This window comes from Heptranchias perlo, chromosome 35, assembly GCF_035084215.1.
Source record: "Heptranchias perlo isolate sHepPer1 chromosome 35, sHepPer1.hap1, whole genome shotgun sequence".
NCBI lineage: Eukaryota > Metazoa > Chordata > Chondrichthyes > Hexanchiformes > Hexanchidae > Heptranchias > Heptranchias perlo.
In genome coordinates, this window is record NC_090359.1 from 28946886 (window position 1) to 28961920 (window position 15035).

At 50.9% G+C, this 15035-nt stretch overlaps 1 protein-coding gene across 1 annotated transcript; it reads left to right on the forward strand.

The window, feature by feature from the left end:
* Nucleotides 1–8979: 8979 nt before the first annotated feature.
* paqr9 (progestin and adipoQ receptor family member 9) lies at nucleotides 8980–11053 on the forward strand. Its single transcript, XM_067971862.1, has one exon. The coding sequence runs from the start codon at nucleotides 9349–9351 to the stop codon at nucleotides 10342–10344; it is 996 nt and encodes a 331-aa protein (XP_067827963.1). The 5' UTR covers nucleotides 8980–9348; the 3' UTR covers nucleotides 10345–11053.
* The last annotated feature ends 3982 nt before the right edge of the window (nucleotides 11054–15035 follow it).

A 15035-nucleotide genomic window follows, 5' to 3' on the forward strand; every position in this document is an offset into this window, starting at 1 on the left:
ACCGGCGGAGGGAATGACAGGAGGATGCAGTGACTGGTTGAGGAAGTGAGCGGAGGAGGGAGTGAGTGAAGGAGGGAGTGACCGGTGGAAGGAGTGAGCGGAGGTGGGAGTGACCGGAGAAGAGAGTGGCCAGAGGAGGGGGTGAGTGGAGGAGGGACTGTCTGGTGGAGGGACTGACTGGCGGAGGGAATAATTGGAGGAGTGACCGGAGGATGGAGTTAGCGGTGGAGGGAGTAAGCGGTGGAGGGAGTTAGCGGTGGAGGGAGGTACTGGTGGAGGGAGGTACTGGTGGAGGGAGGTACTGGTGGAGGGAGTTAGCGGTGGAGGGAGGTACTGGTGGAGGGAGGTACTGGTGGAGGGAGGTACTGGTGGAGGGAGTTACTCTGGTCACAGGCTCGGAGAGGAGATTCAGCCTGTGGGGTAACAGCACCACCTGCTGTTCAACATGCACAAAACTCAATCAGCTGCTTCCATTCCTCCACGATTGTCAGTGAACACTCCCGGGGCAGGGACAGGGTTAGATACAGAGTAAAGCTCCCTCTACACTGTCCCATCAAACACTCCCAGGGCAGGTACAGGGTTAGATACAGAGTAAAGCTCCCTCTACACTGTCCCATCAAACACTCCCAGGGCAGGTACAGGGTTAGATACAGAGTAAAGCTCCCTCTACACTGTCCCATCAAACACTCCCAGGGCAGGTACAGGGTTAGATACAGAGTAAAGCTCCCTCTACACTGTCCCATCAAACACTCCCAGGGCAGGTACAGGGTTAGATACAGAGTAAAGCTCCCTCTACACTGTCCCATCAAACACTCGCAGGGCAGGTACAGCACGGGTTAGATACAGAGTAAAGCTCCCTCTACACTGTCCCATCAAACACTCCCGGGGCAGGGACAGGGTTAGATACAGAGTAAAGCTCCCTCTACACTGTCCCATCAAACACTCCCAGGGCAGGTACAGCACGGGTTAGATACAGAGTAAAGCTCCCTCTACACTGTCCCATCAAACACTCCCAGGGCAGGTACAGCACGGGTTAGATACAGAGTAAAGCTCCCTCTACACTGTCCCATCAAACACTCCCAGGGCAGGTACAGGGTTAGATACAGAGTAAAGCTCCCTCTACACTGTCCCATCAAACACTCGCAGGGCAGGTACAGCACGGGTTAGATACAGAGTAAAGCTCCCTCTACACTGTCCCATCAAACACTCCCAGGGCAGGTACAGGGTTAGATACAGAGTAAAGCTCCCTCTACACTGTCCCATCAAACACTCCCAGGGCAGGTACAGGGTTAGATACAGAGTAAAGCTCCCTCTACACTGTCCCATCAAAGACTGCCGGGCAGGGACAGGGTTAGATACAGAGTAAAGCTCCCTCTACACTGTCCCATCAAACACTCCCAGGGCAGGTACAGCACAGGTTAGATACAGAGTAAAGCTCCCTCTACACTGTCCCATCAAACACTCCCAGGGCAGGTACAGGGTTAGATACAGAGTAAAGCTCCCTCTACACTGTCCCATCAAACACTCCCAGGGCAGGTACAGCACGGGTTAGATACAGAGTAAAGCTCCCTCTACACTGTCCCATCAAAGACTCCTGGGCAGGGACAGGGTTAGATACAGAGTAAAGCTCCGTCTACACTGTCCCATCAAACACTCGCAGGGCAGGTACAGCACGGGTTAGATACAGGGTAAAGCTCCCTCCACACTGTCCCATCAAACACTCCCAGGGCAGGTACAGGGTTAGATACAGAGTAAAGCTCCCTCTACACTGTCCCATCAAAGACTGCCAGGCAGGGACAGGGTTAGATACAGAGTAAAGCTCCCTCTACACTGTCCCATCAAACACTCCCAGGGCAGGTACAGCACAGGTTAGATACAGAGTAAAGCTCCCTCTACACTGTCCCATCAAACACTCCCAGGGCAGGTACAGCACGGGTTAGATACAGAGTAAAGCTCCCTCTACACTGTCCCATCAAACACTCCCAGGGCTGGTACAGGGTTAGATACAGAGTAAAGCACCCTCTACACTGTCCCATCAAACACTCCCAGGGCAGGTACAGGGTTTGATACAGAGTAAAGCTCCGTCTACACTGTCCCATCAAACACTCCCAGGGCAGGTACAGCACGGGTTAGATACAGAGTAAAGCTCCCTCTGCACTGTCCTATCAAACACTCCCGGGCAGGGACAGGGTTAGATACAGAGTAAAGCTCCCTCTACACTGTCCCATCAAAGACTCCCAGGGCAGGTACGGCATGGGCTAGATACAGAGTAAAGCTACCTCTGCACTGTCCCATCAAACACTCCCAGGGCAGATACAGGGTTAGATACAGAGTAAAGCACCCTCTACACTGTCCCATCAAACACTCCCAGGGCAGGTACAGGGTTAGATACAGAGTAAAGCTCCCTCTACACTGTCCCATCAAACACTCCCAGGGCAGGTACAGGGTTAGATACAGAGTATAGCTCCCTCCACACTGCCCCATCAAACACTCCCAGGGTAGGTACAGCACAGGTTAGATCCAGAGTAAAGCTCCCTCTACACATCCCTCTTTCTTTACCAAGGAAGAAGATGCTGCCAGAGTCTCAGCAAAGGAAGATGTAGTTGAGATACTGGATGGGCTAAAAATTGATAAAGAGGAGGTACTAGAAAGGCCGGCTGTACTTAAAGTAAATAAATCACCCGGTCCGGATGGGATGCATCCTAGGTTGCTGAGGGAAGTAAGGGTGGAAATTGCGGAGATACTGGCCATAATCTTCCAAACATCCTTAGATATGGGGGTGGTGCCAGAGGACTGGAGAATTGCAAATTTTACACCCTTGTTCAAAAAAGGATGTAAGGATAAACCCAGTAACTACAGGCCAGTCAGTTTAACCTCAGTGGTGGGGAAACTTTTAGAAATGATAATCCAGGACAGAATTAACAGTCACTTGGACAATTGTGGATTGATTAGGGAAAGCCAGCATGGATTTGTTAAAGGCAAATCGTGTTTAACTAACTTGATGGAGTTTTTTGATGAGGTAACAGAAAGGGTCGACGAGGGCAATGCAGTGGATGTTGTGTATATGGACTTTCAAAAGGTGTTTGATAGAGTGCAGCATTATAGGCTTGTCATCAAGATTGAAGCCCATGGAATAAAGGGGGCAGTAGCAGCATGGATATAGAATTGGCTAAGAGACAGGAAACAGAGAGTAGTGATGAACAGTTGTTTTTTGGACTGGAGGGAGGTGTACAGTGGTGTTCCCCAGGGGTCGGTACTAGGACCACTGCTTTTCTTGATATATATTAATGACTTGGACTTGGGTGTACAGGGCACAACTTCAAAATTTGCAGATGACACAAAACTTGGAAGTGTAGTGAACAGTGAGGAGGATCGTTTTTTTTTATTTGTTCATGGGATGTGGGCGTCGCTGGCGAGGCCGGCATTTATTGCCCATCCCTAATTGCCCTTGAGAAGGTGGTGGTGAGCCGCCTTCTTGAACCGCTGCAGTCCGTATGGTGAAGGTTCTCCCACAGTGCTGTTAGGAAGGGAGTTCCAGGATTTTGACCCAGCGACGATGAAGGAACGGCGATATATTTCCAAGTCAGGATGGTGTGTAACTTGGAGGGGAACGTGCAGGTGGTATTGTTCCCATGTGCCTGCTGCTCTTGTCCTTCTAGGTGGTAGAGGTCGCGGGTTTGGGAGGTGCTGTTGAAGAAGCCATGGCGAGTTGCTGCAGTGCATCCTGTGGATGGTACACACTGCAGCCACGGTGCGCCGGTGGTGAAGGGAGTGAATGTTTAGGGTGGTGGATGGGGTGCCAATCAAGCGGGCTGCTTTGTCCTGGATGGTGTTGAGCTTCTTGAGTGTTGTTGGAGCTGCACTCATCCAGGCAAGTGGAGAGTATTCCATCACACTCCTGACTTGTGCCTTGTAGATGGTGGAAAGGCTTTGGGGAGTCAGGAGGTGAGTCATTCGTCGCAGAATACCCAGCCTCTGACCTGCTCTTGTAGACACAGTATTTATGTGGCTGGTCCAGTTAAGTTTCTGGTCAATGGTGACCCCCAGGATGTTGATGGTGGGGGATTCGGCGATGGTAATTCCGTTGAATGTTATGGGGAGGTGGTTAGACTCTCTCTTGTTGGAGATGGTCATTGCCTGGCACTTGTCTGGTGCGAATGTTACTTGCCACTTATCAGCCCAAGCCTGGATGTTGTCCAGGTCTTGCTGCATGCGGGCATGGACTGCTTCATTATCTGAGGGGTTGCGAATGGAACTGAATACTGTGCAATCATCAGCGAACATCCCCATTTCTGACCTTATGATGGAGGGAAGGTCATTGATGAAGCAGCTGAAGATGGTTGGGCCTAGGACACTGCCCTGAGGAACTCCTGCAGCAATGTCCTGGGGCTGAGATGATTGGCCTCCAACAACCACTACCATCTTCGTTTGTGCTAGGTATGACTCCAGCTACTGGAGAGTTTTCCCCCGATTCCCATTGACTTCAATTTTACTAGGGCTCCTTGGTGCCACACTCGGTCAAACGCTGCCTTGATGTCAAGGGCAGTCACTCTCACCTCACCTCTGGAATTCAGCTCTTTTGTCCATGATTGGACCAAGGCTGTAATGATGTCTGGAGCCGAGTGGTCCTGGCAGAACCCAAACTGAGCATCAGTGAGCAGGTTCGTGATAGACTTCAAGAGGACGTAGACAGGCTGCTGGCATGGGCGGACACGTGGCAGATGAAATTTAATGCAGAAAAATGTGGAGCGGCAATATAAACTAGAGGGCACAACTCTAAAAGGGGTACAGGAACAGAGAGATCTGGGGGTGTTTGTGCACAAATCGTTGAAGGTGGCAGGACAGGTTGAGGAAGCGGTTAAAAAAGCATACAGGGTCCTGGGCTTTATAAATAGAGGCATAGAGTACAAAAGCAAGGAAGTCACAACTGGGGTATTGTGTCCAGTTCTGGGCACCGCACTTTCGGAAAGATGTGAAGGCCTTAGAGAGGGTGCAGAGGAGATTTACTAGAATGATTCCAGGGATGAGGGACTTTAGTTATGTGGATAGACTGGAGAAGCTGGGGTTGTTCTCCTTGGAACAGAGACGGTTGCGAGGAGATTTGATCGAGGTTTTCAAAATCATGAAGGGTCTGGACAGAGTAGATAGAGAGAAACTGTTCCCATTGGCAGAAGGGTCAAGAACCAGAGGACACAGATTTAAGGTGATTGGCAAAAGAACCAAAGGTGACATGAGGAAAAACTTTTTTACACAGCGAGTGGTTAGGATCTGGAATGCATTGCCTGAGGGGGTGGTGGAGGCAGATTCAATCATGGCCTTCAAAAGGGAACTGGATAAGTACTTGAAAGGAAAAAAATTTGCAGGGCAACGGGGAATGAGTGGGGGAGTGGGACTAGCTGGATTGCTCTTGCATAGAACCAGCACGGACTCAATGGGCTGAATGGCCTCCTTCCATGCACTTGTCTGGTGCGAATGTTACTTGCCACTTATCAGCCCAAGCCTGGATGTTGTCCAGGTCTTGCTGCATGCGGGCATGGACTGCTTCATTATCTGAGGGGTTGCGAATGGAACTGAATACTATGATTCTATGATACACTGTACCATCAAACAATCCCAGGGCAGGTACAGCACGGGTTAGATACAGAGTAAAGCTCCCTCTACACTGTCCCATCAAACACTCCCAGGGCAGGTACAGCACGGGTTAGATACAGAGTAAAGCTCCCTCTACACTGTCCCATCAAACACTCCCAGGGCAGGTACAGGGTTAGATAGAGAGTAAAGCTCCCTCTACACTGTCCCATCAAACACTCCCAGGGCAGGTACAGGGTTAGATACAGAGTAAAGCTCCCTCTACACTGTCCCATCAAACACTCCCAGGGCAGGTACAGGGTTAGATAGAGAGTAAAGCTCCCTCTACACTGTCCCATCAAACACTCCCAGGGCAGGTACAGGGTTAGATACAGAGTAAAGCTCCCTCTACACTGTCCCATCAAACACTCCCAGGGCAGGTATAGGATTAGATACAGAGTAAAGCTCCCTCTACACTGTCCCATCAAACACTCCCAGGGCAGGTACAGGGTTAGATACAGAGTAAAGCTCCCTCTACACTGTCCCATCAAACACTCCCAGGGCAGGTACAGGGTTAGATACAGAGTAAAGCTCCCTCCACACTGTCCCATCAAACACTCCCAGGGCAGGTACAGGGTTAGATACAGAGTAAAGCTCCCTCTACACTGTCCCATCAAACACTCCCAGGGCAGGTACAGGGTTCGATACAGAGTAAAGCTCCCTCTACACTGTCCCATCAAACACTCCCAGGGTAGGTACAGGGTTAGATACAGAGTAAAGCTCCCTCTACACTGTCCCATCAAACACTCCCAGGGCAGGTACAGGGTTAGATACAGAGTAAAGCTCCCTCTACACTGTCCCATCAAACACTCCCAGGGCAGGTACAACACTGATCCCGGTATGATTGTAACAGTCTGGTTGTAAGTGTGATTGTGATTGTGTGATGGTAACAGTGTGATGGTTATAGTGTGATTCTAATAGTGTTATTACAAATTATGTGATTGTGACAGTGTTACATCGTTAGGTTACATCGAATGTACAGCACAGAAACAGGCCATTCGGCCCATCTGGTCCGTGCCGGTGTTTATGCTCCACACGAGCCTCCTCCCTCCCTACTTCATCTCCCCCTATCACCATATCCTTCTATTCCTTTCTCCCTCATGTGTTTATCCAGCTTCCCCTTAAATCCATCTGCACTATTCACCTCAACCACTCCTTGTGGGAGTGAGTTCCACATTCTCACCACTCTCTGGGTAAAGAAGTTTCTCCTGAATTCCCTATTGGATTTATTAGTGATTATCTTATATTTATGACCCACAATTGGAAACATCTTCTCTACATCTACCCTATCGAACCCTTTCATAATCTTAAAGACCTCTAACAGGTCACCCCTCAGGCTTCTCTTTTCTAGGGAAAACAGCCCCAGCCTGTTCAGCCTTTCCTGATAATTATATCCTCTCAGTTCTGGGACCATCCTTGTGAATCTTTTTTGCACCTTCTCCAGTGCCTCGATATCCTTTTTATAATATGGAGACCAGAACTGTTCACAATACTCCGAGTGTGGACTAACCAAGGTTCTATACAAGTTTAACATAACTTCCCTGCTTTTCAATTCTATCCCTCTAGAAATGAACCCCAGTGCTTGGTTTGCTTTTTATGGCCTTATTAACCTGCGTCGCTATTTTTAATGATTTGTGAATCTGTCCCCCCAGATCCCTCTGCTTCTCCACCCCATTTCGACTCTGATTCTCCCAGCAGTGTGAGGCCTCCTTATTCCAGCTACCAAAATGTACCACCTCACACTGATCTATATTCAAATTAATTTGCCAATTACACGCCCATTCTGCAAGTTTATTAATGTCCTCTTGGATTTTGGCACATTCTTCCTTTGTATTAACTACATCCCCGTCCACAAATTTTTTGATTGTGACAGTCTGATTGTGACAATCTGATTGTAACGGTGTGATTGTAATGGTGTGATTGTGATTGTAACAGTGTGATTGTGACAGTCTGATTGTAACAGTGTGATTGTGATTGTAACAGTGTGATTGTAACGGTGTGATTGTGATTGTAACAGTGTGATTGTAACGGTGTGATTGTAACTGTGTGATTGAAACGGTGTGAATGTGATTGTAACAGTGTGTTTGTAACGGTGTGATTGAAACGGTGTGAATGTGATTGTAACGGTGTGATTGTAACGGTGTGATTGTGATTGTGATACTGTGATTTGTACAGAAAAGGATTTGCCCTCTGCTCTTTGCTTATAATCGTGTAATCTCCTTGAGTGCTTGTAAAGGATTTCTGCCTAATCCTGGATATATTAATGCTATAAAACTTGTGCAATTCCCCATCTGCCAGTTTGGGGAATGTAAAATATCCCTCGGCAGGCATGCTGGAAATCTGAAATAAAAACAGAAAATGCTGGAAACACTCAACGGGTCAGGCAGCATCTGTGGAGAGAGAAACAGAATTAATGTTTCAGGTTGATGACCTGTCATCAGAACTGGTCATTCATCTAATTGTCTGTTTGTGGGATCTTGCTTTGCACAAATTGACCGCTGCATTGCCTGTAAAACAACAGTGGCTGCACTTCAAAAGCAATTTATTGGATGGAGTGTTTTGGGACGTCCTGTAGATGTGACAGGTGCTTTGTAAAATACAACTGTTTCTTCTCACTTTGTGTATCCTACTTTCCATCGTCGAAATCTCACAATCACTCGGGTGACACTCCGTATGTGGCTATGCTTCTGCCTGGTTCAGAACAGCACAGGCCAGAGGCAGAACCTGGGACTTGCCTGGTCTGAGGGCCCAGTACAGTCAAACACATCGGCTCGTCTCAGCACATAGCACATCACTGGAGTGAGGCAGAGAGAGACAGAGAGAGAGAAGCGAAGAGGGAGAGAGAGAGAGAGAGACAAAGAGGGAGAGGCAAAGAGGGAGGGAGAGAGTGAGGTAGAGAAAGAGGCAAAGAGGGAGAGAGAGAGTGAGGCAGAGAGAGAGAGAGCGAGGGAGAGTGAGACAGACACAGAGAGACAGAGATATAGAGAGGAGAGTGACAGAGAGAGAGAGAGAGTGACACAGACAGGGAGAGAGATAAAGAGAAGAGAGAGGGAGAGAGAGACAGAGAGAGAGAAAGAGAGGCACAGAGAGACACAGAGAGAGAGACAGAAAGAGAGAGACTGTCAGAGCCAGAGAGAGAACAGTAGAGAGAGGGAGGGGGGGAGAGAGAGACGGAGAGAGGTGGGAGAAGGAGTGTGAGAGTGAGAGAGAGAGAAAGTGAAGGAGAGAGACAGAGAAAGGAAAGAAGAGAGAAAAGGAGAAACAGAGAGTGAGAGAGGGGAGAGGAGAGAGACACAGAGAGGGATAGAGAGAGAGGGAGACAGAGGTAGAGAGATAAAGAGAGAACAAGAGAGAGGGAGACAGGTAGAGAGAACAGGAGAGAGATTAAGGGAGAGAGAGAGAGAGAGACAGAGAGGGATAGAGAGAGAGAGTCAGACAGACACAGAGCGAGAGAGAGATAGACAACAGGAGGAAGGGAGAGAGACAGTGACAGACAGACAGACAGACAGACACAGGCTGCATCTGAGAGGCTGCGCTCAGTTACAGGAGCAACACTGCGGCACCGAGACAGAGAGAGACACCGGGCGGGTCCGTGTGCAGCCGCAGTCTGTCCTGGTCCTGGTCCCGGTCCGGTTGCTGGCGGTCCGGGTCCCTGTCCCTGTCCCTGTCCTGGTCCTGGTCCGGGTCTGGGTCCCTGTCCCTGTCCCGGTCCCGGTCCCCATGTGCCGCCGCCTCAGGTGCAGTGTGCTCCGGACTCACACCCAGGTGCCGGCCCGGGTCACCGAGAGTTTCATCTTGACCGGTTACCGGCTGGAGTTCAGCTTCGGCCAGTGCCTGCTGTCCGCCTTCCGCCCCACCAACGAGACCGGCAACTTCTGGACTCACTTCCTCGGGCTCTTCGTCTTCGCCTTCAATTTCTGGGAGCTATTCGGCCGGGAGGGGAGCCGCAGTCCCCTGGACCCCTTCTTCTACCCCTATTGGACCTATTTCGTTGGGGTGTGCGGGCTGCTGCTTGTCAGCAGTATGGCCCATCTCTTTAACTCAATGTCTTTGCTCATCAGGGAGATCTGCTTCTTCATTGACTATGGGACCATCAGTGTGTACACAGTTGGCTCCTCCCTCTCCTATTTCTACTACATCTACCCCAAAGGGCACGGCCTGGGACCTCTGCCCACCTCTGGCCAACTGCGCTGGTGGTTCGAGAGCTTCTACATCCCGTCTGCCTGCCTCATCGCCCTGCTCTGCACCTTATCCTGCTGCAACACCAGGAGGAGTTGGAGGAGGCACCGCTACAGCATCAGAACGCTGGTCTTCCTGTTGCCTTTCACCGTGGCCTCCAGCCCCATCTTCTACAGACTATACACGGGCACCCACAGCTCCACCGCCACCCCTACCTTCTTCACCCGCCACTGCTTCTGGCTGCTGGCCTCCGCCATCTTCAACATCAGCAAGGTCCCAGAGAGGTTCTCCCCGGGAAAATTTGACATAGTGGGCCACAGTCACCAGTGGTTCCATTTCTGCACCTTGATGAGCATCCTGGACGAGCTGCACATGATTAAAGGGGAGCTGAAGGTCCCAGCGGCCGCATTCTGGGCCTCGCCCAGTTTCCTGCGCACATTCGGCGTTCTGTTCCTTCTGCAATGCTGCACGGCCGCTGTCATCATCGGCTTCTCCATCCAGGCCAGGTCCACATATAGGGTCTCGAAACTCAAATAGCATTGAAAGGGTGAGTGTGTGATTGAGTGTGTCTGTGAGAGAGTTGTGTGTGAATGTATCTGAGTGTGAGAGAGTTAGTGTGTGAATGTATCTGAGTGTGAGAGAGTTAGTGTGTGAATGTATCTGAGTGTGAGAGAGTTAGTGTGTGAATGTATCTGAGTGTGAGAGTTAGTGTGTGAATGTATCTGAGTGTGACTGAGTGTGTATTAGTGTGTGAGAGTTAGTGTGTGAATGTATCTGAGTGTGACTGAGTGTGTATTAGTGTGTGTGAGAGTTAGCGTGTGAATGTGTGTGTGTTAGTGTGTGAGAGTATGTTAGTGTGTGTGAGTGAGTGTGCCTATTAGTGTGTGTGTATTAGTGTAAGTGAGACATAGTATGTGAATGCATGTGTGTGTATTAGTGAGTGAGTGTGTGTAATAGTGTGTGTGAGACACAGTATGTGAATGTGTATTAGTGAGTGAGTGTGTGACAGTATGCATGTGCATTGGTGTGTGAGTGGATTAGTGAGTGTGAATGTGTCTGAGTGAGTGTCAGAGTGCGGTGTATCTTTTATTTAAATGCATGTTTTGAACTACTGAGAGTCCCTGCAGGTTCCCTCCCCCAGTAACTGACCCATTGCCCCCAAAATGAATGGAGGAAGGTGGAAGTTGTCTGGTTAGCCCCCAGGGGTGGGGGTGCAGGGACCGTGGGGGTGGGGGTACAGGGACCGTGGGGGTGGGGGTGCAGGGACCGTGGGGGTGGGGGTGCAGGGACCGTCTCTGTGTGACATGAATAAATATATGTAATGGAAATAGATGTATAATGATTTCAAATCAATCATTGAGAAAAGTAATGTACAGGTTAAGAGGAGATATATCTGGAAAACAATTAAATGATTTCTATGGAACTGAAAGTGTGTGTGATCGATGGAGGAGGAGTTAGCGGGTATGGGGGAGGGGAGGCTGGCCATTATTTTCCACACTCTCACATTAAAGAATCCCTGACACAGCCAGATGGGTTACTGTGCTCTGAATGAGTGACGTCAATGGCTATGAATAGTCCCAGCTGCAGGTTAAACTGCGAACAGCCAATCCAGGGTCAATGGGACAAGGGCACAGGGAAATCAGCATCAGGGCACCGACCGGCATCATCCCCCGACCCACAATCTGCTAACCCGCCATCTCTACCTGCTGCTTCCCGGTAACAGGCTGGTACCCGCGATCGAACAAAGACAAGTCCATCGGTGACCCCCCCGCCCTACAGCGGGACTCGGTGAGCCCCCCCACCCCGCGGCGGGACTCGGTGACCCCCCCGCCCCGCGGCGGGACTCGGTGACCCCCCCCCCCGCCCCGCGGCGGGACTCGGTGACCCCCCCCGCCCCGCGGCGGGACTCGGTGACCCCCCCCCCCGCCCCGCGGCGGGACTCGGTGACCCCCCCCCCCGCCCCGCGGCGGGACTCGGTGACCTCCGCCTGTGAGTCTCAGGGCCATTCAGACCAGTAAGGACCCAGGCTCCAGCCCTGGTCTGTGCTGAGTGGCAGGGACTGTGGGGGTGGCTGGTAGAGTGGGGAGGGCAACCCCCTGAGGTTGTGATGAGCAATGTGGACTCTGTCTGTCTCTCTCTCTCTCTTGCTCTGTCTCTCTCTCTCTGTCTATCACTCTCTCTGTCGCTCTCTCTCTCTCTCTGTCTCTCTGTCCCCCTCTCTCTGTCTCTGTCTCTGTATCTGTCTTTTTCTCTCTATCTCTCTATATCTCTCTGTTTGTCTGTCTGTCTCTCACTGTCTCTATCTCTCTATCTGTCTCCCTTTCTCTCTCCCCCTATGTCTCTTCCTATGTCTCTCTGTCTCCCTCTCTCTGTCTGTCTCCCTCTCTCTGTCTGTCTCCCTCTCTCTGTCTGTCTCCCTCTCTCTGTCTCTGTCTCCCTCTCTCTGTCTCTGTCTGTCTGTGTCTTTTTCTCTCTATATCTTTCTGTTTGTCTGTCTGTCTCTCACTGTCTCTATCTCTCTATCTGTCTCCCCCTCTCTCTCCCCCATGTCTCTTCCTATGTCTCTCTGTCTCCCTCTCTCTCTTTCCCTCTCACTGTCTGTCTCCCTCACTGTCTGTCTCCCTCTCACTATCTCTGTCTCCCTCCCTCTCACTGTCTCTGTCTCCCTCTCTCTCACTGTCTGTTTCCCTCTCTGGGTCTCTCACTGTCTGTCTCCCTCTCTCGCTGTCTGTCTCCCTCTCTGGGTCTCTCTCACTGTCTGTCTCCCTCTCTCACTGTCTGTCTCCCTCTCACTATCTCTGTCTCCCTCCCTCTCACTATCTCTGTCTCCCTCCCTCTCACTGTCTCTGTCTCCCTCTCTCTCTTTCCCTCTCACTGTCTCTCTCTCTCCCTCTCTCTCTCTCCCTCTCACTGTCTGTCTCCCTCTCACTATCTCTGTCTCCCTCCCTCTCACTGTCTCTGTCTCCCTCTCTCTCACTGTCTGTTTCCCTCTCTGGGTCTCTCACTGTCTGTCTCCCTCTCTCGCTGTCTGTCTCCCTCTCTGGGTCTCTCTCGCTGTCTGTCTCCCTCTCTCACTGTCTGTCTCCCTCTCACTGTCTCTGTCTCCCTCCCTCTCACTGTCTCTGTCTCCCTCTCTCTCGCTGTCTGTCTCCCTCTCAGGGTCTCTCTCGCTGTCTGTCTGTCTGTCTGTCTGTCTCTCTCTCTCTCCATGGGTTGATTGGCTGTGAGATTTGTATGTAAGTGTGTACCTACCAGTCCCTGTTAGACAGTATGGGTGCCTGTACCCGGTGCTGTGCGTGAGTGTCTTGAATTATTCACGGGACATGAGTTCCATATAAACACAGTCACTGGAGATTGTCCCTTTGTATTTGGGTGGGTTGTCCGTGGTGGGAGGGGCCTTTGATGATGACCCCCGACCCTGCCCTGCTGAGATAAGGGGAACTGGGGCTTTTGACCTCTGGATCCTGGGCCCGGGCACAGACTCCCTCAAACGCAGCACAGGAATAGAGTGTCGTGGGTCGTGTGTGAAATGAGTTTGTGCGGCCCGCACATGGCCACTGGCCAGGGGAGGGGGGAGAGCAGTGACAGTCAGAGATAGAAGGGGGAAAGGGAGCAGAGGTTTAAACCTTAAACTAGCTCAAACTTTGGTGAAGTATCTTGATGTCAGTGGGGTTTGCAAAGCTGTGTGTTCTGCTTTGGTTTCCCTCTAAAGGAACCGTGCAGAGGTGAAACAGGAAGTGAAAGTGCTGGTGAGAAGACCAAAGACTCAGAGAAGCTCCAGCAATTTCTGGTCCTGCAACACAGGAATAGAGTCATCGAGAGACACAGGCCCCTCAGGGGGTCAGGGTATTGGGGCAGGGTTTGGGGTATTGGGGGGAGGGGTTGGGGTATTGGGGGGTGTCAGTGTATTGGGGGGGTCGGGGTATTGGGGGGAGGGTTTGGGGTATTTGGGGGGGTCAGGGTATTAGGGGGTGTCAGTGTATTGTGGGGGGTCTTCCACTCTGAAACAATCAATTCACAGCTGGAGATGGAGGAGGGAGCTACACTGAGGGTGTGAAATATTGTCTCTAGTTAATGATCGAGCCCACACTGTTACTGTGGCAACGGTTCACGTACAGTCCTTGTTCCTGGTTTTTTAAAAAATAAATTAATATGAGAAGTCTAAAGGGTTTTTAATGGAAACTCTCTGTCCATTGCAGTAACCAATAATTAAATACAGTCAATAAACACGCAATTTATTTCCTCCGCCGTATGTTACTTCTCTTCTTGTCTTTCTTCCTGCGGCTGGTGTCCAGGCCGTCCTCCGGGGGGGTGGGGAGGGGTTCGGTGGGGGGGTAACGGGGTGGGGATGGGCTGCTGTCTGCTGATCACTGGGTTGGCCTTGTACACCAGGTGGAAGAGGAATGCGTTGGAATACCTGAGAGGAGCAGGAGAGACGGAGAAACAGCGATGAGAAGGTGCCACAGGGGGACTGGGTCTGGTTTCACGTTCAGCCCAGAGGGAGGGAGAGAACCTGCCCCCCCTCCCCCTGCTCCCCAATGGCTACTCAGGGTCCCAGGAGAAATGGCTTTGGGGCAATTCCTATCCAGGTCCCTTCTGTATCGAACCCTGTACCTGCCCTGGGAGTGTGTGATGGGACAGTGTAGAGGGAGCTTTACTCTGTATCTAACCCTGTACCTGCCCTGGGAGTGTTTGATGGGACAGTGTAGAGGGAGCTTTACTCTGTATCTAACCCTGTACCTGCCCTGGGAGGTGTGTGATGGGACAGTGTAGAGGGAGCTTTACTCTGTATCTAACCCTGTACCTGCCCTGGGAGTGTTTGATGGGACAGTGTAGAGGGAGCTTTACTCTGTATCTAACCCTGTACCTGCCCTGGGAGTGTTTGATGGGACAGTGTAGAGGGAGCTTTACTCTGTATCTAACCCTGTACCTGCCCTGGGAGTGTTTGATGGGACAGTGTAGAGGGAGCTTTACTCTGTATCTAACCCTGTACCTGCCCTGGGAGTGTGTGATGGGACAGTGTAGAGGGAGCTTTACTCTGTATCTAACCCTGTACCTGCCCCTGGGAGTGTTTGATGGGACAGTGTAGAGAGAGCTTTACTCTGTATCTAACCCTGTACCTGCCCTGGGAGTGTGTGATGGGACAGTGTAGAGGGAGCTTTACTCTGTATCTAACCCTGTACCTGCCCTGGGAGTGTTTGATGGGACAGTGTAGAGAGAGCTTTACA

What these genes read in the sequence shown, in the direction of transcription:
- paqr9 (XM_067971862.1), top strand. Translation starts at nt 9,349, where the DNA reads ATGTGCCGCCGCCTCAGGTGCAGTGTGCTCCGGACTCACACCCAGGTG.